We start from the raw sequence: 19821 nt of genomic DNA on the forward strand, positions 1-19821 counted from the left end.
TTTTGAGGTTTGAGACGTTGGGTATGGTGGCTATGACAATCAGCGCAATATCTCGGAAAGGCTCTTGACGTTGTCCACGAAGCTGTGATAGATAGCTGCAGGATAATGGTTAGTGCTAATAGCAGACTAGAATGTATAGTGAATGATTGGTAAGACCTTTTGGATTTGAGGCATAGCGACGAACAGAGGAAGAAGATAACTGCTGCTGTCGCAAAGAAGCGGTGTGCAGAGCTGGATGGCGCTGAGGTTATATATATTCCAAGGGTGCTCCTGTTGAAATCAACTCCACCAGCTTGGCAGTCGACGTGGAGTTCTATAACTACTACTGGACCAGCCGTGGTGAGTTCACCCCCAACACCACAACACCGAACCGCACCTCCCACCGCACGTTCGTCAGGAATGTGAAGTTCTTGAACTGTTATCCCTTCAACGATATCGAGACGATCTCTCCTCGACCGGTACTCTTTGTGGCGGGCGATCGCGCGCATTCAAAGGAGTTCAGTGAGGACGCCTATACTCGTGCGGCTGAACCGAAAGAACTATGCTGGATCAAGAACGCAGGCCACGTCGACCTCTATGACCGTGTCGGTCTTATTCCTTGGGCTAAGCTGACCTCTTTCTTCAAGAACCGTCTCGCCAAGAACGCAACAACCTCGAGCACCTAGGACACATCGAGTGTCTTGCCGTCTCAGCGTGAGCCCCCTTATACGTTGAGGGGATGGGACAAAATTAGAGCAGATAGTAGAGAGAGTAAAGCGTCAATTAGAAACAAGGGAAAGTCCGGAGCATACACTTCTATTTCCACAACGTATATATTTCCAATTGAATTTCTCTTATTAGCAATATCCTAAACAAAAAAGGCCAGCAAAAAACATACAACACCAGGTATTCGCTGGTCGTCACCGACCCAACTACTAATCCGGCCCTCACTGGCTTATCTATGGGAGAGCGGACGGGATCCCGAGTTCTCCAGTGGGTATGGTCGTATGTGCCAGATCCGAGGCAAAGAGTTGAATATGAAGCTTCGCATGACGAGGGGAGCTGTGACGAGCCTCGGTGAGGGGTGGCGCTTTCCAGTTCCCAACACCGTAGTATGGACGCAACGTGAGGCTTTCCATCCAAGAAGCATCAATAGATAAGGAAGATTTAGAGGATATATAGCCATTTGTATCTTGGGTAACAGTCAATAGGACAGAATCGTTGGTAGAGCTTCTATAACCAGGTACAGTTCTGCGGAAGTAACCTGCCTAGGGTCTATGCCTACCAATGTGAAGGTTCTCTAGACAGAATAGAATCACCCCCACATAACTCTCTTTAAGATTGTGGTTGTCAACATAAGCCTGGGACCGGAATCATGTGAGGTAAGCTTAACGCAGCCATATGCAATAAACCCCACCAATGTTTCCAAAATGCGCTGCATAAAGAATTTCGGAGATTGTGATGCAAAGTATGAATTTCTAATTATTTTGATTTATATGGCAGCGGTTATGAGCTTAGGCCGTCGCATTATCAGTTGCGCAAATCCTTTCTTGTCTAATATTGCGTGGACTAAGGGGAAGAGAGTCCTTCAGTCATGTCCCTCCGCCTGACCTCCAACTGTACGAAGGACTCCACTGCAGTGTAGACGCCAAATGTGTGAGGCTTTGAGATATAGCCATCTTTCATTCGAATGTCATACTTAGACAAAACATGAACCAGACAAAGTTTGAGTTCCTGGCCAGCGAAGAAACGCCCCGGGCAGATATGCCTGCCACCTCCGAAGACATTATGCTCCCGGCTCGACTGCACAAAAAGAGCATTGGGCTCGTCAGCTTGCCGCCGTTTCAAGAATCGCTGTCCATCGAACGACTCGGGATTTTCGTAAATTTCTGAGCTCCACTGATCGCTGGAGTCAACCATGATGTGTGAGCCTTCTGAAAGTTTTGTTCCATTTGGAAGAGCAGTGTCTCTGATGACCTTTCTCTCAAGACCAACTAGGCACAAGTAGTTAGATGGAGATTAATTATTTATAGAATATTCATCACTTACTGATAGCAGAAGACAGCCGTTGCGATTCTTTCATGACGCTGTCCAGCAGTTCCAAGCTGTCCAGGCCTGCCAACCCTAGTCCCGAACTGTTCAGAACTTGTGTGATCTCTTCTCTGAGTGGCGTTATCAGCTCAGAATGCTGAGCAATGTCAATGAGAATCTGCCTGAGGAGCTCGGAAGTAGTGAAGAGCGCTGCCATGGCAAGACCGAGCTGCAAGTCGCCCGGTTCAAGGGTATTCGTCGGTGCACTACAGCTCCAGGCCACGAAGTCGTTATACTGAGGAGGCTCAGCACCATGTTCTGCCGCAGCTTCTGCTTTTTGACGTCTCTTTTCGACCACGCTACGCATGATGGCGCGAACCTTTGGGACGATGGCCCTGCATGCCGTAGAGTGAGGCAGAAACCACTGTACAATGGGTCTGAGAAGCGCCGGCCAAGATCGAAGCTCACCCACCGCTGCAAAGTACTCGCGTACGTAGGCCTGGATCAGTACTTGCCACTCGGGGTCGCAGGCCTTCTCTGGGCCGACAAAGACGCAAGCCGCTGCCTTTGAAATGATGCCAGTAGTGTCTTCATTCCACTCAATGACATGCCAAGATTTGCTGTCGCCCCAATGCTCATACAAAGCTGTCGCAATGTGTTGGTTGACGATGGGAAGAACTGCTTCGTTCTGAGACAATTTGCCGCGAAGCAAGTTTATCATCATTCTGTCGGAACTGTGTACCGCTTGCTGGGCTTCGAAACCCGGATATCCTGCAAAATATTCCTCCCTGACAAGCTGGTGATGGTCGAGATTTCGGTTCGTCTTGACCCAGTCGCTGAGGGAAGAGGGTAGGATAATCTTCATGCCTCCGGGAACCAGAATAGCGAAGGGTCCATTGTACCGGGAAAACCCATTGGCGATCAATTGTTTGGCATTGTCGTTGTAATCTTGATAAGCCCTTTTGCGGAAAAGGTCTCCGGGGTAATCGTTGACAACAGGGAAATCTCGACGTCGCCTGGTGCAAAGAAAGTAGACTCTACTTATAACGGCAATGATAGTACACGCAAGAACGCTCGAAAAAAAGTTGGCGAGCATGGTGATCTGTTTGGGCCTTGTAGTCGGATCGATGAAGAGTGCAATCTGACTTGTCTGGAGTTGCTGGGGATCATCTCTATATGTAGGAAGACTCCTTCAGAGCATGCAACATTAATTCTGCAACCCAACTAAGAGTAGTCCTCGTGAAATGTTTCTTCGCTTCTTCTCAAATTTACACCAGAAGGCTCATAGTGACTTACTGATGACTCATAGTGTATCATGATGACTTCGGCAGAAGTCCGAGGCGCCTGCCAAGCAAATGGTGTCTGGTGTGATGCGTCGATCATAAAGATCAAACAAATGCTGCTGTGCACGATAAAGATGAATTATGAACTAAATGTTTGATCCTTGAGTTGTGCTCATTACAAATCCCCCTCCTGAGTACTACGCATTTAAAGCATGCTAGACTTGTTGGTTGTAGCATGCTGCTTGTGCGTCTCTAGCGTCACCCTAACCTTGGTCAATCTGACTTTGTATCGGCAGAGAGTATCTGCGTCGTTATCCTGATCGGCAGTCGACTTCAGTCATTTGGTTAGGGTTCCGACGATATGGGGAATTACATCACTACTCGATTCCTCTGTCGGTTGCGCCAAATCGACCTCCGTCCACTGGCCCACTTGACGAAGTGTTCGTCCTGTTTGTCTGCAAAGTTCGCATGAACCCATCGCATGTTTCCAAATATTATTTGTGAAAACTGAGTGTGTCATGAAAAAGCTCTCAATCGAAGTTGGTGAGGGGACTTACGTTGAAAGTATGGGACTAAGATACCGCGTTCAGCTTTGACGTGTTCATAGACATACCATCGTCCTCCCTTCTTCAAGTAGCCGTATAAAAGACGTATGTTCTTCTCCGGATCAGGAATGCTGCAGAGACAATGAACCGTCATTATAGAGTCGATGCTACCTGGCGCGATCCGGCCGCCCCAAGCCGCCTCATTTTGAAGGTCCTCGATGCCAACGGGGACCACCTCGTAAGTCGTGTCCAACCCAGCTTGCTGAACTCGGCGTTTCAAGGAAGCTGCAGAAGTCGGATTTGGCTCAACGCCGTAGATTTTGGTTGGGCCTCGAAGGGATCGAGCCCTCGTAGAGCTGATGACTTTCGAATGAGCCTCCACACACATGCCGCTCCCCGCTCCAATCTCAAGAACAACGCCCTCAAGCGGCTTGCCGATAATTTCTTCGGAGGTCTTTCCATCATGAACGCGACCCTCGAGAAGCGGGAGAACAGTCGGTTCTGCCGCAGCTTTGGCCATCGGGCCCATTACCACCCAGAAGTTTCCAAACCATGCTTCCTTAAAGCTGGACCATGACAGCAACGTCTTGACGTCACCGGCCACGAGCAGCTTAGCAGCGGTAAAGAAAAGATATATAAGTGAGTAAGCAATAAAGATCCATGGAAAAATCAACTTTGTCAACATTTTGTCGGCTGGGTTAAATAAGATGTGTGGAAAGGAGATTGTCCGAGTGCACCGAGGTCATATCACTTCAAAAAAAGAGATGTACGTCGCGAGGTTCACGATCAAACTCTATAAGAGCAACCCCTCACTCAAACCCCGCCCGTGTCACTTTCACCGGTTAGATGAGTGGGGAGAACAACGTCCGTCCCAATTTCCCGACGAGCAAGATTCAAGTCGTTCCCAAATATCCATGGAACACTAACACGTCTGCATCAGCGTCGAGATCTCCGAAAAGTCACAGATTACCACAGCGAGAACGAAGTACCCAAGGAATGAATACAATGACCAAAGTAGGATTTTTCTAAGTACAAAATTCAAATAGATCTATGATGAGTTGGGATTAATACATTGGTGGAGAACTGGTTCAAGCTTTCAGAGCTTCTTGGCGGGCTCGTCGCTGGGCTCCTTGTTAACACGCTTGCTGACAGACACATGGTCATGCAGCTCAGGCTTGGAGTCCAAGGGGCGGTCAAGACCGAGGCGGTGGTAAGTGCTGTAAGAGGCGATGCCGCCGTCGGGATCGGCCTCGGTGACGAGCTCCTTGCGGCGAGTGTCGACCAAGAGACGGATGAGGTCGGGGCGCATGTAGTGGCCGGCAAAGTCAGCGAGGACCTTGGTGAGGTGGTTCTCGTTGAGGTCGATGTCGACGAACATGAGACCGTCGAAGTCCTTGTCGGGCTTGGCGACCAAGCTGCCGTCGGGCTTGTAGATACGGGCGTGACCGTTGTAAACGGAGGGATCGGTCTCGGGCTCAACACCCTCGGGGGTGTTCTTCTTGAGGCCCTCGACGGAGAGGCGCTGGAACGGAGCAAGAACCCAGGTGCCGGTCTCGATGGCGTACGCGGGAGTGACGAGATCGGAGGCGGGGTCGGCGTAGTTGGTGGCCGGGTCGGGGGCGACCTGGCGCTCCTTGCCGGGGTAGACGGGCCAGCCGGCGATGTGGACCTGTTCGCCCATGGAGACGTTGAGGGACTTGAGGAAGGGGTTCATGTTCTCCCAGCAGTTGAGTTGGCCAACGCGGCCGATGCCAGTCTCGGAAACAGACATGAAGGTGTCGCCGGAGCCATCACCGTAGACGAGCTTCTCAACGTGGGTAGGCTTGATCTTGCGGCGGTGGTTGATGACGGTTCCAGTGGGGTCAATCAGAACCTGGGAAAGGTAGAGAGTGGCGTGGTCGAGCTCGGAGAAACCCATGGAGACGTAGATCTGGTTGTCACGGGCGGCGCGACGGATGCGGCGCATCTCCTCAGAGTCAACGCGGAGGGAGTTCTCGCGGTACTTCTTGAGCATGGGAAGAGACTGCATGTAGGTGACCTTCCACATCCAGTAGGGGTAGCCGGGGACCCCTGATGAAGATGAGCATGCGGACTATGAAGCAAACTTGAATGTTTTACTTACAGACTTCAGGGAAGGCGACAAGCTTGCAGCCGGCCTGGCCCGCCTCATTGATGAAGTTGATGGTCTTCTGGACACCACCCTCCAGGTCGAACCACTACTGAAGTTAGCATTGATTGATGTGGTCGAGCGGTTGGTGACTTACACCGGGCTCGGAGGTGACGGCAGCGGCCTTGTACTTGGTGATAGGCATATTGACGGTGGAGTTTGAACGAGTCTGAGAGGAAGAAGCTTGTGTGAGACTTAAGTCTTGAAGTGTGTTGTATTGTGTTGGAGTGTGATGCTCTGAAGGAAACACAAACAGAAGGCTGAGAAGATTCAATTGTACTTATATGCAATCTTGACGTCTCGAAGAACAATCACTCAGGTGTCAAATGGCTTCATCTTTGCCATCGGGCTTTGAGGACTCCCAGCAAGCCGTCTGGGTTGAGCTGGAAGTGAGTATGGTCTGTGTTGTCAACTCAGGCAAGCAGAAAGACATACAAACGCCGTCTACCTCAATGCTTCATGATGTTTGACCGAGAAATTTGGTCCCATGTGAGCAAGTTTCCCCAAGTCCGAGCTTCATAGCCCGCTGTCAACTTCATGGCGTGATCGATATCGAGCAGCTTCCGCGCCCAAACGCAAAAGACGGTTACGGTACAGCTGGAGACGCATCAGTTTTGCGGAGTTCAGACACGTCAAAGACTACTACCGGGTTAATCTTTCGGTGCTCCCTAAGCAAAACGTAACTCCGAGACTTGACGAACTTCGTCCGGAGTCACGCGGTGCAGAGAGCAAAAGCCGTGGGCTGCTGTGGCACGATTTGCGTGACGTAAGAATCCACCGACCGCCGTTTTTCTCCGGATCGATCAGGCGAGATCTGTGGATGGCTTAATTTAGCTCCCGTCTTCCCGGCGGCGCAGAATTTGATCTGCGTTCCTCCGGGACATCGCCGGTGGCGGGGCGCCGGGGTCTGGTGTTACGTGCATTCAAATCCCGGGGAAGCGCAGACACCTACATCGTCCGATGTTCGGGAACGCTCGATCCCGATGACAAAATCTGGAGATGACCGGCAGTCACGGGGATGGGATGTGTTTTCACTTTGATCGCAGTGACACAAAGTGTGCCTTTTCAATTCCGATGCTGCCTAGCCATTTGATTCCCGAGTTCACAGCTCGTGGAAGTCCTCGCCGTCGTGGTATCAAGTACGTACATAGAAGCCCACTCCTCCAGTCCATTCGTTCTCTGGTGAGATTTGATCTAGGACAAAAGGTGCTCGCGACCAATGATGGTCAGGGCAATTGACTTCCAGAAAGACTTCTTCTCAACGTACTCGACGTCGGTGTTGTTCATCTTATCCCAAAGGCTGGGGAGATGCTCGGCACCATACTTCTTGCGAAGGCCGTCGTATTTTCCCTTGTCATAAATACCCCAGAACTCCTGCTCGGTGTAGTAGTTGTGCGCGTACAGCCACTTCAGACCGCCGAGCTCGCGAACCTTGGCCTCGATGGCGCGGTTGTCCTCGATGAAACGCTTGAAGGCCGCGGCGCCGATCGGGTTCTCGAAGAATGGCCAAGCCGAGGTCTTCAAGCCCCAGAGACCGACGTTGATGATAGACCGAGTGGTCGGGAGGCCATTGGCGAGATGAAGGGGGGCGCTGGTGTCTGATTTGATGGGGCAAAGCCAGATCGGGTAGATGTGAAGGGCGTCGTCGGCCCAGGTCAGGAACTTCTCCACTGACTCCTGAGGAATGGCAAGATCCTGGATGATGAAGGACTGCGAGCGGCCGCTGTGGTGCATGGTCTTGTACATTGCGCTGGTACGCATGAGGGGGTCGATGAGGAAGCGCGTAAGCCGGTTGAAGGTCGACGGCTGCTGGCCGTAGATGCCCATCCAGAACACGCCTCTGTCGTAGCGAAACACGTAGTCAGCAACAGGAACGACCTCGACGACAGTGCCCTTGGAGCAGGGATTGCGAGAGTTGGTGTAGGCGCAGGTGTCGCAGTTCGTGTGACGGGCGTGAGCGACCGACTCGTGGGCATGGAGGAAGTACCACGGGTCCTGCGGCCGAGAGAATCGAACGATGGGAACGCCGGACTTGGCCTCATCGGTGAGAGTTCCAACAATGACAACACCGCTGGTGGGACCAAAGAGAATGGCCTCGACAAAGTTGACGAACGTGAGGTTGCCGGTGTAGTGGCTAAGCTTCTCGACGGCATCAGACATCGAGGTGATGGGGATGTAGCGCAACTCAACGAAGCGACGGGCTTCAACAAGCTTGATTTCGAAGAGAGTTCCGATACCAATCGTACCACAGGCGCCAACAGACCCGTGGAAGAGATCAGAGTTGTCTTTGGCGGAGGCGCGGACGACGCGGCCGTCGGCGAGAATGAATTCAGCCCAATTGACAGACTGATCGAAGTAGCCGAACTTGAACGAGGAGGACTCGGCAGCGGTGCCAGAGAAGCTGCCACCGACGGTGATACCTGGGAACTCGGGGACGACCTGGGGCAGGAGACCATGCTTGAGGGTAGCGGCAACCAGAGCGCTCATGGATACGTTGGGCTCGACGATGGCGATACCGTGATTCTTGTCGATCTTCAGGATGTTGTTCAGAGCACTGATATCCAGGACCTCGTCGGCCTTGCGAGTGCTCAAGCGAGTGCTGTTCGTTTCACCGTGATAGAGACGGAACTTGACGCCGGCAGTCGCGAAATCCTTGACTTTTCCAGCGAGCATACGAACAGCACGATTGTGCTTCTTCATCTTCTCGTCGTCCATATTGAATTGTGATAGCCCGACGGCGAAAGCTGATGAAGTGATATGTGGACGGCAGTTGCAGCAGCAAATTCGAGGGTCGCCGAAAATCGGTTCTGGATAAAAACTTTTCAGGAGGAAGCTGCAACAGAAAATGGAAGGAGTAAAACATGGCAAAATGGACAACAAGAGGACGACTAAGCACTTCAGGTAACAGAGGGATGAGGCTGAAGACGAGTCCGGAAAAGGGCGGAACTTGATGGAACTCGGAATGATCGTGTGCGGTGTGGCAGGCGTCTCTGAGTTCCACTTGTGACAGGCAAGAATTGAAAAGGGGTTAAGTAAAAGGAGACAAACCCAAGAAAAGATGAATGGAGTAGCGACAAGGAACTTCTTGAGGGAGTAAAGTGTGTATGGAAGAAAACGAACAAAGAAAAGGAGCAAACAAGCACGTACGCTTGAGAGCATGTCTTAAAACCAGGACATAATAATAGGCTCTTTCTTTAGTAATATGATCAAAGATATTGTCAATTTCTGAGTTAATGATAGAAAGACATTGCCTGAAAGAAATGTGAGAGCGTCCATAATGTACTCCCTTCATCAGCAATCCCACCAAAACATATACTGACCTCAAAGGAGATATCTCAGGGGAAGTAGGTGGATGTTTCACCTAAAGCTTTCCAAAAGGTGGCACTGGGTGAATGAAAATGCGACTTGAAAACAGTTAAAAGTGCTCTTGAAATAAATAATTTGAATGCACTAGAATGCTGAGAACATGAGTCGATGGTTTGTGTGAAGACCACTCACCCAACTCATAGTAGCGAACCTCTGCACTTTAGATCAAAAGTCTACTACTCGATTTAAATCCAGTGTTGTCCCACAAGAAGTGCTTGGTATCTGAAGAAAGGCCGCGCAAGGTAGAGCTGCATTATAAATCTACCGACTTTTCCCATCCTCGCCTTACTATCTACAACACCTTACGAAGTATCTTGACGAAATGCTCACCAACGCCGGAAACGTCGAGTTTCATGCAAGACATTGCAAAGTTTGCGGTATTGCCTGATAGGTGTCGACGTTTGAACATCTCTCAAGGTCGTTGAGGAACCGTCAGTGGCGTTTAGCCTTCACCGTCGATACCGGAAACGCTCCGAGGTACAGCGTGTGTTCTTTTCAGGGACGACCGAGATTCATCTCCTTCCATCACGCATGGTTGACCATCAAAACGACTCGGTCCTTCTGGATTCGAAAGAGAATATTGCCCCAAGAAAGAGCAAGGAAGGAAGTCATCACGGGATCAAATCGAGCGAGGAAGGCATGCTGGTTGCCCCTTTCCTTCGATCGGCACCTACCTCAGCACATCAGCCATGAAGAGGACCTGGCCTCTCCTTCGTCGCCATCGGTTTTGATCCCATCTTCTGACAACTTCCCGCCTCACCTTGTACTCAGGCTCGTAGTATTTTCCGTGAATCACTCCTACGTTCAGTTCACATCGCCAGCGTTATTTCTATCTTTTTGGGCTGAAGAACAGCGCCAGAGGTGTCCATTCACCACTGTTCACCATCTTCTTATTCCTCACCTTCCATCGCTCCGCCTTTGCCATCCTTCCGCGCCTTGGAATCCGGTTTCAATCGATACACCATTTCCAAAGCAAACGCAATGTTTTTCGCTTACAAGTATGGCGACCAAGGACAATTACTAGACCGAGACAAGATGGTCCGCAAACACTACGCGACACGGGTCTGGAGAATCACCGGCGAAGCAATGGACCGCATAAGTTACGCCATTGGGAATGCCACGCCCCACGCGCTATTCGACTTCGCTTGCATGCTGTCAGCTCCGTGTGATGATAGAGACTGGGACCTGGAGGAGACAGATTCTGAGTCGTCCGGTTCCGACGTCGCCTCACTTTGGGAAGACGACGCTCTCGATGGTCCCCTGGATGACGGGGATGCTACCTGGGACCCCACCATGCCAGAGGCAGATACGGACATCGAGATGACGGACGCCCCAGACTTATCTGCCTCCGCGGGATCCAACTACATGTCGGACAACTACTTCCAAGGCGGAAATAACGGCCAAGCCGACATGTCGACACTCGACCAAGCTCTCAGTTCTACACCACCAGGTTCGGCTGCCCCGGTGCAAAATCTCGATGATTCAGACATACCGAGGGCATTTGGTCATCTGCAGGTGCAAGACTCGAGATCCCCCGAAGATACAGCCGAGCAAGCCCTGCCATCAGATCTTTTCCAGGAAAACGAAAACAAAGGAACTTTCGAGCATATCGAAGACGTTAATGACAGTGGAAGGAAAAGCCCTGCGGTAAGCGAGGAAGACCAATGTGTCACTGAGCACGTCGAAGATGTTGGGGATGCCGAGACTGAGAATGCCGATGTTGACGATGGCGATTGCACCGACGACGAAGACACCGATGACGAATCAAACACAGATCCTATACAAAGACGCCGTACTGTCCTCGAGAATGATGTGGCCGACGTCGAAGTCTATTGGAAAACTTTCCAGCGACTTCCTGCAAAACACCCAGCGCAACATGAGATCACTGGCAAATATATCTACTGGGCACACCTCGGTGCACAGGCAGCCGGAGACTTCCTCAATGGTTTCGTCTATTACAGCAACAAAACCGAGCCTGCAATGCCGGGAAAAGTTCGTCACCAACGCTGGCGTCATGCTTTCATGTCTAAGAAAAGGGCAGCCCCTGATGAGGCTCAGGCCAATCAAGTCCAAGCGTCGCCGCCATCCTCCCAAGTATTAGCTGCCCCAGAGCGAAAGGCAGCTAAAGACCAAAAAAGAGAGCAGTTTCAACTTGCGCGAACAAGGCTCCTGGCTAGCAGACGTGAACTGGCTACACAGTCCATTCGCAGGCCTGAGGTGAACGTGGACGAACAACACGCAGCCCGCAAGGCCAAGCAGGGTGAATTCCATGGCTTCACCCAAATTACCCAGAAATACTTACCAGAGAGCCCTCTCCGGAAATCCGTCTCGGCAGATGATGTCAGACCGCATACCACGAAGTGGTGATGACCCTGGTGTACTTTGCAGATGGAAAGCTCAATCATTGTAGCTGACGGAACAGTTGGCCGGCGTTCGGGAAAAGCAAATACCGCGCTGATAACAGAGATGGTAAAATGGGCTTTTGGTTCTAGAGTATGGTTTCAAAGGGAGTCTTGCTTGGCGTCTGTTGTGAACACTAGAGAATTCTGGTATCGGAGGAGTGCATTGGACATGGCATCAGAAGCGAGGCGCGTTGAACCAGCGGTTTTTTTTCAAACGAAACGGCAACATTATAAGAGAATTGGAATTAAGATATGACTTTTATCACGCTATCGCCTCATTTGATTACAACGACGAGGCTGAAATCGCCTTTAGTTGTCTCGTCCAATGTTCCGAGGAATAGGCGATACATTTGCTTTCTCACGTTTGTCATAAGGGGCATTCTCACTGTCATTCCCAGATTTCCCCCCGGAGAATACTGTTGTAGAAAGGTTAATCTAAGGGCATAAGAAGTCAGATGAGGTGTGTTCGACTCACAAATATCCATTTCCTCGAGAGACTTTCCTTTGGTTTCTTTAATAAAAAACCAAACGAAGACTACAAGGGCCCAATTGAAGATGCAGAACATCAAAAACGTTCTCCAACCAAGATTTTGGACGGCATGAGGGGTCGCCTGAGAGAACACAAAGTTGAAAAGCCATTGCGTCGACGTTCCAATTGCAATGCCAGCCTCACGAATGCGCGAGGGAAATATCTCCCCCATGTAGACCTGCTCCGGATAAGCTTGAGTACTCTGCCGAACATGAAGATAGACTCACCCATGGTGCTGGGCCCCATGAAATGTTGTAAGACATGGCTTCTAGATAGATCATAGTCATGGATGCAATGGCTGTGGACGTCAGGCCTTGATCGACAGACTTTGGTGGGTTGGTAGCCGTCAAGCAGGCAATGATGAGCATGTAAGCGCCCATTAAAAAGGCTCCAGCCAAGAGAGAACCGCGGCGTCCCATACGCTCGACTAGAAACAGGAGGTAGAAGAGACAAGACACGACTTTGACCAAGCCGAAGAAGCCTGTAATCAAGAGATTATCCTGTCCGGCGCCGACGGCTGCGAAGACTTGAGGAGCATCTGCGAGAGATATCAGTGGCGAGACTTGATAAAGAAGTAAGGCTCTGGACTTACAATAGGCCAAAGAGGTGTTACCAGTGAGTTGCACACCTGATGCTAGAGTTAGCTTACGGAAACGATAATCGGATGTATCGTGGAGAGGGCTCGGAGGAGACGGACCAATCTGCAGAGAGATGATGAGAATGATGCGGTAACGGTTGGTTGGTTCAACCAGCTCTCTCCAAGTAAGACCTTCTTTTTGGCCCTGTTCCTCTTCAATGCTGGCAATAATCTCGGCAAACCTGGGAAATGTCAGTGTTTTGACTTCGGCTTTGGAGATGAGCCTCACGTACTCTTCCTGGACATCAGTTTTATTTTCACCACCGCGTACCCAAACTAGAGATTCCAAGGCCTCATCTCTCCGTCCGGTCTTGGCCAACCAGCGCACACTCTCTTTGCAGAGAAGCATACCAAGTCCTAGGATGGCACCGGGGACCAGTTGTAAACCAACCGGGATCTGCCACTGCAGAGTCGACGGCTTGAGGTGCTTGCTCACGCCGTAGTCGATCCAGTAACTCGTCATCACGCCCATGGTGAAGAAGAACTGGAACATGCTGCCGAGCATGCCACGGATATTCTTGGGTGCCATCTCGGCTGAGTACATAGGGATGACGACGGTGGCCATGCCAACGCCAACACCACTAATAACGCGAGCGACGTAGAAGGCGGCCAGGGAGTGCGTGTTGATCGTTTGGACGATGGCACCGGCGCAGAAGATCACTGAGGCGAGAATGATCGACCATCTGCGCCCATACTTTGCCGTGAAGGGCCAGATGAAGAAGCACGAGAAGAAGGCTGTTTGACCATCCGAATCAGCATGTTGCCATAAAGAACCTCAATTGGTAGTCACGCACCGCCTGCCTGCAAAAGACTGGTCGAGTTGGAGCCGACAGTTGCTTTCTGAGAGGGACCATATCGAAAGTCGGTTTGGAAGCCCTCAAAGGTGAGAATACCGCCGATGATGCCGGTGTCGTATGCAAATAAAAAGGAGCCCACGCAGCAAAGAGCTACGAGGTATACAGCTCGAAAGGTTCCGAGAGTTTTCGACATAGTGAAGCGGTTAAGTCGAACAACGGACTTCGTCAAGCAGAAGCCCGGTGAGGACTGTGTTGTTTGCAGAAAGTGGCTTCCATGTTGTTGAAATATTCATGGTAAATAGAAAGCGTAGCCATAGGATTTCCAAGTGTTCAGCACGCCATATCAAGCTGATCCAATAGTCAATCTTCGTGGGATCCAACGGCGCAGGTCGAGAACCGCAACTCCTCGGGCGATTGTCGAAGCCTTTCAAGCACGCCATGTGAACCTGGTGCTCCAAGGCCGGGGTTGCCATGAACATTGATGCTTTAGCCCCGTTATTTTCCTCCTTGACTCTCGAGAATCCTGCCGGATATCGGTCGGAGGACCCAATCTGGCAAGGTTGCATCTCCGGAGGAGTATCCACATGCCGTTTTGGGTGACCGGACCGACTACCGAGACCCGCGGCCGGTGACGGGGCACAACTCCGGCGAGAGTTAGGAGCGCCGCTCATCCGCTCGATTGGTCTCTCGGTACAACGTGCTTGCACAGCTTCATGTCGGTTGTCGCAAGTAATCCCTTTTGAGATTTGTACGGCCCATTTAGCAAGAGGAGGGGCATCGATGGGACAATGAGGGGCACCTTTGGAGGGGTCTTTTCGCGGAATCGGAGCTGTTCTGAGCACTGACGTGGAACGAATTCTAGCTCACATATATGAGCTTGACGCGTTCACTGAGAGGCTTGCGTGTTTTCTAGCCCATTCTCAATGCTTTGAAACCAATCCTCACAGGTTATTGTTAGCATACAATATTCACAATGACGGCTCAGAGACCGAACATCATCTTCATCATGGCTGATGACCATGCTTCCAAGGCGATAAGCGCCTATGGAGCTGGAATCAACCACACCCCCAATATCAACCGCCTAGCAACAGAGGGAATGAAGTTCAACCACTGTTACGTCACCAATTCGATTTGCACGCCTTCGCGAGCGGCTATCCTGACGGGAACACATAACCATGTAAACGGCGTTATGACGCTGAACGACAACATCAACAAGCACCTACCGAACGTCGCGAAACATCTCAGAACTGGTGGCTACCGCACGGCCATGGTGGGAAAGTGGCACCTGGGCGAGGGTAAGGCAAACGAGCCGACGGGCTTCGACTACTGGTCCGTCCTACCCGGCCAAGGAGACTACTGGGACCCCGAGTTCATCGAACCATCCGGCGAAAATGTCGAAGAAGGCTATGTCACGGATATCATCACTGACAAGTGCCTCGACTGGATCGCAAAGACCAAAGACACCGAGAAGCCCTTCTTCGTCATGTGTCACCACAAGGCACCGCATCGATCGTGGGAGTGTGACGACAAACACAAGAACCTGTACACCGATCCGATTCGCGTTCCCGAGACATACGACGACGACTACAAGAACCGTGCCAAGGCGGCAAAAGTTGCCAAGATGCGCGTCGCCGAGGATTTGACGTACCAGGACCTGGGCCTCGTACAGCCGGACGGCGGAAACAAGGTCGGCGAGCGCGTGGTTCAGGAGTCCGGCTCTGCGCAGCGCAAGATCCCGACCGACGCCAAGAAGCTGATCGACAAGGAGGACGGGACGGTGTTCACGTTCAGAAACGGCGACGATCTTGCGCATTTCAAGTTTCAGCGGTATATGCAGCGCTATCTTCGCGTTATTCAGTCTGTTGACGATAACGTTGGGCGGATGCTGAATTACCTCGAAGATAACGGTCTAGCAGAGAACACGATAGTCATCTATACGTCGGACCAGGGCTTTTTCCTGGGTGAACATGGCTGGTTCGACAAGCGCTTCATGTACGAGGAGTCTTTCCAGATGCCATTCCTCATTCGATACCCAGCAGTAATTGCGAAAAACTCCGTTTGCAACGACATTATCTGCAACGTCGACTTCGCCCCGACATTCCTGGACTTCGCGAACTTGCCGGTACCAAGTTACATGCAGGGCGTGTCCTTCCGACAACTTGTGCACGGCAAGACGCCGGCAGATTGGCAGCAGATCGCATACCATCGCTACTGGATGCACAACGACATCATTCACCATGCTTACGCCCACTATGGCGTCCGAGACCAACGATACAAGCTGATTTACTGGTACAACGAGCCTCTGGACATCGCTGGGGCGAGGCCAGGCGGCGAGAACGATAAGGAATGGGAGTTGTTTGACTGCGAGAAGGATCCGTTGGAGCTGTTCAACGAGTATCACAATCCGCAGTACGCGGAAGTTGTGAAGCACATGACAGAGTTGTTGGAGCTGAAGATGGTGCAGATCGGGGATGAACCTGTTCATCCAAGGCTTGGTGCGACGAGTGGGTCGGTCGAGCTGGCGAGTAAGTTGTGAGACGGCCTCGTAAGGCGCGTCTGGTGTTTACATGGGAATCATGAATCGATAAAAGTTTAATTTTGGTGCTAAACAATTTCAATGCTCTCGCTTTCAATTGGATCTTGCGGATACTGGTGATATTTCAGTATCACACGTCGAACCAACGAGACGAGTGATGCAATTTGAAAGGAATGGAGACGCGAAATCTTCCCCAGAAATTCGGCAGCGCGTTTTGATGTCAAGCAAGGGTGTTCATGCCCGCCAATTCCCGCTATTGGCTCATCGAAGCTCCATCCTGGATGTCGTTACCCTACCCACTCCTCGCGTCATGTAGGCTTTACTTGAGTAGGCAAAGTGTGTGTTCTCCGCATGCCTAGAGAGGGTCAACATCCAGGGGTTGTCGGCACCGAGAGACGGGGTCGTCATGTGGGAAGACAGGAGCAAGCCCATAAACGAATCGACCAAACGCTTCTCCAGACATACGTTTCCAACCTTCTAGATTTTCCCGCCTCTCTTGCAAGCCGCGCGGAACCAACAGCTTGGTTGAGTTGCGGCAGAAGTTGCAAGATGAGACGAGAACGAAGATGATATACACCAGGATGCCACTGTTTCAACAATCAGATGATGGATTCTTTCGTGGGATGCTTCCAGGCAGGACCAGCCTCGACGCGTCAAACTTGCTCACAATGCAGATGGCGGAAGGTGAGCCGGCCCCGACAGCTTGGATCGCCAAGCATATCTGCCGTCCTTCCATGGACGGTGCACATGAACGACTCGTTTGACTAACTCGACCTAGGTTCGATGTGATGACGGCTCTGAACTATGCTGTGGGAATTGTTCCCGGTTAGGACTCGACTGTTCCTTTGCCGCTGCGGGGGCGGGCTGTGAAAAGAACTCACAGAGGCTAGATCATCAGCCGTTGTCTTCTGGCAAGCCTCGAAAGCTGCGAGGCACGAGAGCTTGCCGGACTTGTCGAGACAAGAAGATCCGATGCTCCGGTACATCTCCGCAGTGTACTAATTGCAAGCGTCACGGTCGAGAATGCACTTATCCGAATCCTGCACGCACGATCCGGGCTCCATCTCCGCAGAGTACGTCCACCGAGGGCGATGACCTATCCTGCGGGGCCGAGATTGCCCAGCATCTCCCCGCTTGCGTGGAAAGCTTCTTCGAGAAGGTCTATCCGCTTTCGTCTCACGCATTCTTGCACCCTGATACAACGAGGGAGCGGTGTCGAGATGGCAAAATCGACCCGGCTTTGGCCTATGCTATCTGCGCGTTGGCAACCCTTCACTCCAGTTCGGATCCCCAAACCCGAGACAGAGCCACGCCTTGGGTTCAGACGGCCGAACAAAGAATATGGCACCACCTTGAGTGCCCTTCAATAGCCCGCTTACAGGCTCTATTATTGGTTATTCACTATCAGATGGAGACCGGACGGTTTCAGCGAGCATTCATGCTGACGGCTACGGCGGCTAGGTTTGCCGCTGCCATGCGGTTGAACCATGAACGGCCTGATCTCGACCTCGTCACTCAGGAGATCCGCCGGCGAATCATGTGGTCTTTGAAGATCACAGAGAGATATTTCTCTGTAGGGCTGCCGGAGTTTGAGGCATGCCCCATTGAAACAATCTACCTGCAGTTTCCGTCCGCGGAAGAGGACTTTTGCCCAGTTAGCAATGAGCCTGGCGATCGCAGCTGTTACAGGCTGTACGTCAGATTGGAGATTATCCGGAGGGACATTATGAAGTTGACGAGAGGAGTTGCTCTCTGCGACCAACCCTTCACGCCTTTGGCGAAACTAATAGGCGACTTCGAGAAAGACTTGACAGAAGTTGGCTCCCAAATGCCCGACGGCACAGACTTTCCTCTTTCTCAAATCCAAGCACATTTTGACGATCCTTGGTTGCGGAGACGAATCTTCATGCACGTCTCATTTCATCAGGCTCTTTGCGATCTTTACCGCATCTTGCTATCAGGATATCCCGAAGCAGCACCTCGAGTAGTCCTCGACGCCGTGGACGATGGGTATAACACAAATGCCGAATATAATTGTCTGAAGCATGCAACGGCAATCATTCAGATCTTAACAAATCTGAATCAACACAGCCCAAATCACTTGCTTCTCGAATTCGATACGGCCATATGCGCCTATCATGCCACCAGGCTTCTGCTGTTTATCTCCCGCTCCGGCAAAGGGCAAGATCGGCCGTCTCCAGAGTTTGCAATGAGCCGGGCGGCCCTCTGTCTTGCTGCTCTGAAGCGCTTCTTTCCCTCCTCCGCCTTAGTGAAGCCGATCATCGACGACATGGAGAGATTGACTCAAGGTCATGCGCCGCAAGAAGCTGGAATTGGCGGTCTTTCCTCCCCAGAGTTTCAAGAAGGCAGACGGAATCTGGAGCAACAACTATCTACAGCGGCAAAGGCGAGACAACGGCTGGCCATACACAGTCTTCTTAGACAAGCCGACTTTACCGACGAAGACGACGGAGAATGTTCTTCCTCCATGTCAACTGTTGGCTTGTCCCCTGTCATGGCGAGACGAACACCATGAGCTGAGCATCGAACAAGCATCCATCAGTGTCCCGCGGCAGCGGGATGTGGGAGTCAACTCAAAAACAAACATCAGCTACCTCGTATGGCTCCAGACTGGTACAATGAACCTCCAAAGAATGGAGTGATGCAGTTGCGTGGGCAGAGATATTCTACTTGCAAGGCCAGTAGTTCAGTCTGACTTGACAACTTCTTCCAAATGCTTCTGCAACTCGCAAGTAATCAAACTTGCAAGGATAGACAAAAGTTCAAAGGTTACCGACCGAGGGGAACCAGTAGGAAGCCGCGGACGGTCTGAATGGCGCGGCCTGCTGTCGCAACTTGACACATCCGTACACGCAAACTGAGGCGCAGAATGCCGTCTCCGTATATGGAAATCTCGATATAGCCCCAAGACAACCGTTCATGTCCACGAAATAAGCTTTCACATCCCCCGCAGGAGACTTAAGCGATCTTATTTCTTGTGCAGCTACCTTGAAGGGACCCTCTGGTCTGTGACCGTTCTGCGTTTCAGCCCGCCTCACGGCGTGCCCGTCACTTCAGAATGGCATACTACCAACTTGTCATATGGCGTCTCAAGACCCCTGCCAAACTGACTCAATGTCGCGACAAGATAGCAACGCCTCTGGTGGGATGCCGTGTAAGTGAGATCCTGAAGAGGATAAATATCACAGAAGCTGTCTGAATTTTATCACGCCATCAGCTCAAATCAAGTTGCAATCAGTTTCTCACCTTACAATCACTACATATAATTACATCTACGACTTTCTGGTCAAAGTCTCTTCTAAATCTTTTCAAAATGAAGTTCTCCGCAGTCTGCCTGTTCATCGCTTCCGTCGCCGCAGTTGCTCTGGATACCGACGTCTCTCCGCACCTCAGCCAGCCCGGCCGACGTGGTGTTGACTGTGGAGCTTGTGCGCGTCTGAACTTCTGCCCGGGCAAGCCCAACAACAACGTTGAGTGTGAGCTCGATGGCTGCTGCAAGAAGTAAATAACGTCGGCTTTGCAATCCCC

The 19821-nt window shown here is 51.4% G+C and overlaps 7 protein-coding genes across 7 annotated transcripts; 3 read left to right on the top strand and 4 right to left on the bottom strand.

The window, feature by feature from the left end:
* Positions 1–293: 293 nt before the first annotated feature.
* Positions 294–665, top strand: CkaCkLH20_12641 (uncharacterized protein; the record flags this gene model as incomplete). The annotated part of the gene is made up of 1 exon (XM_038895354.1): positions 294–665. The coding sequence occupies one exon, from the start codon at positions 294–296 to the stop codon at positions 663–665; it is 372 nt and encodes a 123-aa protein (XP_038739303.1).
* A 1355-nt stretch (positions 666–2020) lies between these two features.
* CkaCkLH20_12642 (uncharacterized protein) lies at positions 2021–3106 on the bottom strand (the record flags this gene model as incomplete). Its single annotated transcript, XM_038895355.1, has 1 exon — positions 2021–3106. The coding sequence occupies one exon, from the start codon at positions 3104–3106 to the stop codon at positions 2021–2023; it is 1086 nt and encodes a 361-aa protein (XP_038739304.1).
* Positions 3107–4934: 1828 nt separating this feature from the next.
* Positions 4935–6150, bottom strand: CkaCkLH20_12643 (uncharacterized protein; the record flags this gene model as incomplete). Its single annotated transcript, XM_038895356.1, has 3 exons — positions 4935–5908; positions 5961–6054; positions 6103–6150. 3 exons carry the CDS (start codon positions 6148–6150, stop codon positions 4935–4937), a joined length of 1116 nt encoding a protein of 371 aa, XP_038739305.1.
* A 1049-nt stretch (positions 6151–7199) lies between these two features.
* CkaCkLH20_12644 (FAD binding domain-containing protein) lies at positions 7200–8720 on the bottom strand (the record flags this gene model as incomplete). Its single annotated transcript, XM_038895357.1, has 1 exon — positions 7200–8720. One exon carries the CDS (start codon positions 8718–8720, stop codon positions 7200–7202), a length of 1521 nt encoding a protein of 506 aa, XP_038739306.1.
* A 1632-nt stretch (positions 8721–10352) lies between these two features.
* On the top strand, positions 10353–11472 carry CkaCkLH20_12645 (uncharacterized protein; the record flags this gene model as incomplete). The annotated part of the gene is made up of 2 exons (XM_038895358.1): positions 10353–11363; positions 11413–11472. The coding sequence occupies 2 exons, from the start codon at positions 10353–10355 to the stop codon at positions 11470–11472; spliced, it is 1071 nt and encodes a 356-aa protein (XP_038739307.1).
* Positions 11473–12082: 610 nt separating this feature from the next.
* On the bottom strand, positions 12083–13929 carry CkaCkLH20_12646 (MFS sugar transporter; the record flags this gene model as incomplete). The annotated part of the gene is made up of 6 exons (XM_038895359.1): positions 12083–12189; positions 12249–12480; positions 12530–12840; positions 12895–13121; positions 13173–13674; positions 13734–13929. The coding sequence occupies 6 exons, from the start codon at positions 13927–13929 to the stop codon at positions 12083–12085; spliced, it is 1575 nt and encodes a 524-aa protein (XP_038739308.1).
* A 780-nt stretch (positions 13930–14709) lies between these two features.
* Positions 14710–16272, top strand: CkaCkLH20_12647 (choline-sulfatase; the record flags this gene model as incomplete). The annotated part of the gene is made up of 1 exon (XM_038895360.1): positions 14710–16272. The coding sequence occupies one exon, from the start codon at positions 14710–14712 to the stop codon at positions 16270–16272; it is 1563 nt and encodes a 520-aa protein (XP_038739309.1).
* Between the last annotated feature and the right edge of the window lie 3549 nt (positions 16273–19821).

Source organism: Colletotrichum karsti (assembly GCF_011947395.1).
Source record: "Colletotrichum karsti strain CkLH20 chromosome Unknown Scaffold63, whole genome shotgun sequence".
In the NCBI taxonomy this organism is placed as follows: domain Eukaryota; kingdom Fungi; phylum Ascomycota; class Sordariomycetes; order Glomerellales; family Glomerellaceae; genus Colletotrichum; species Colletotrichum karsti.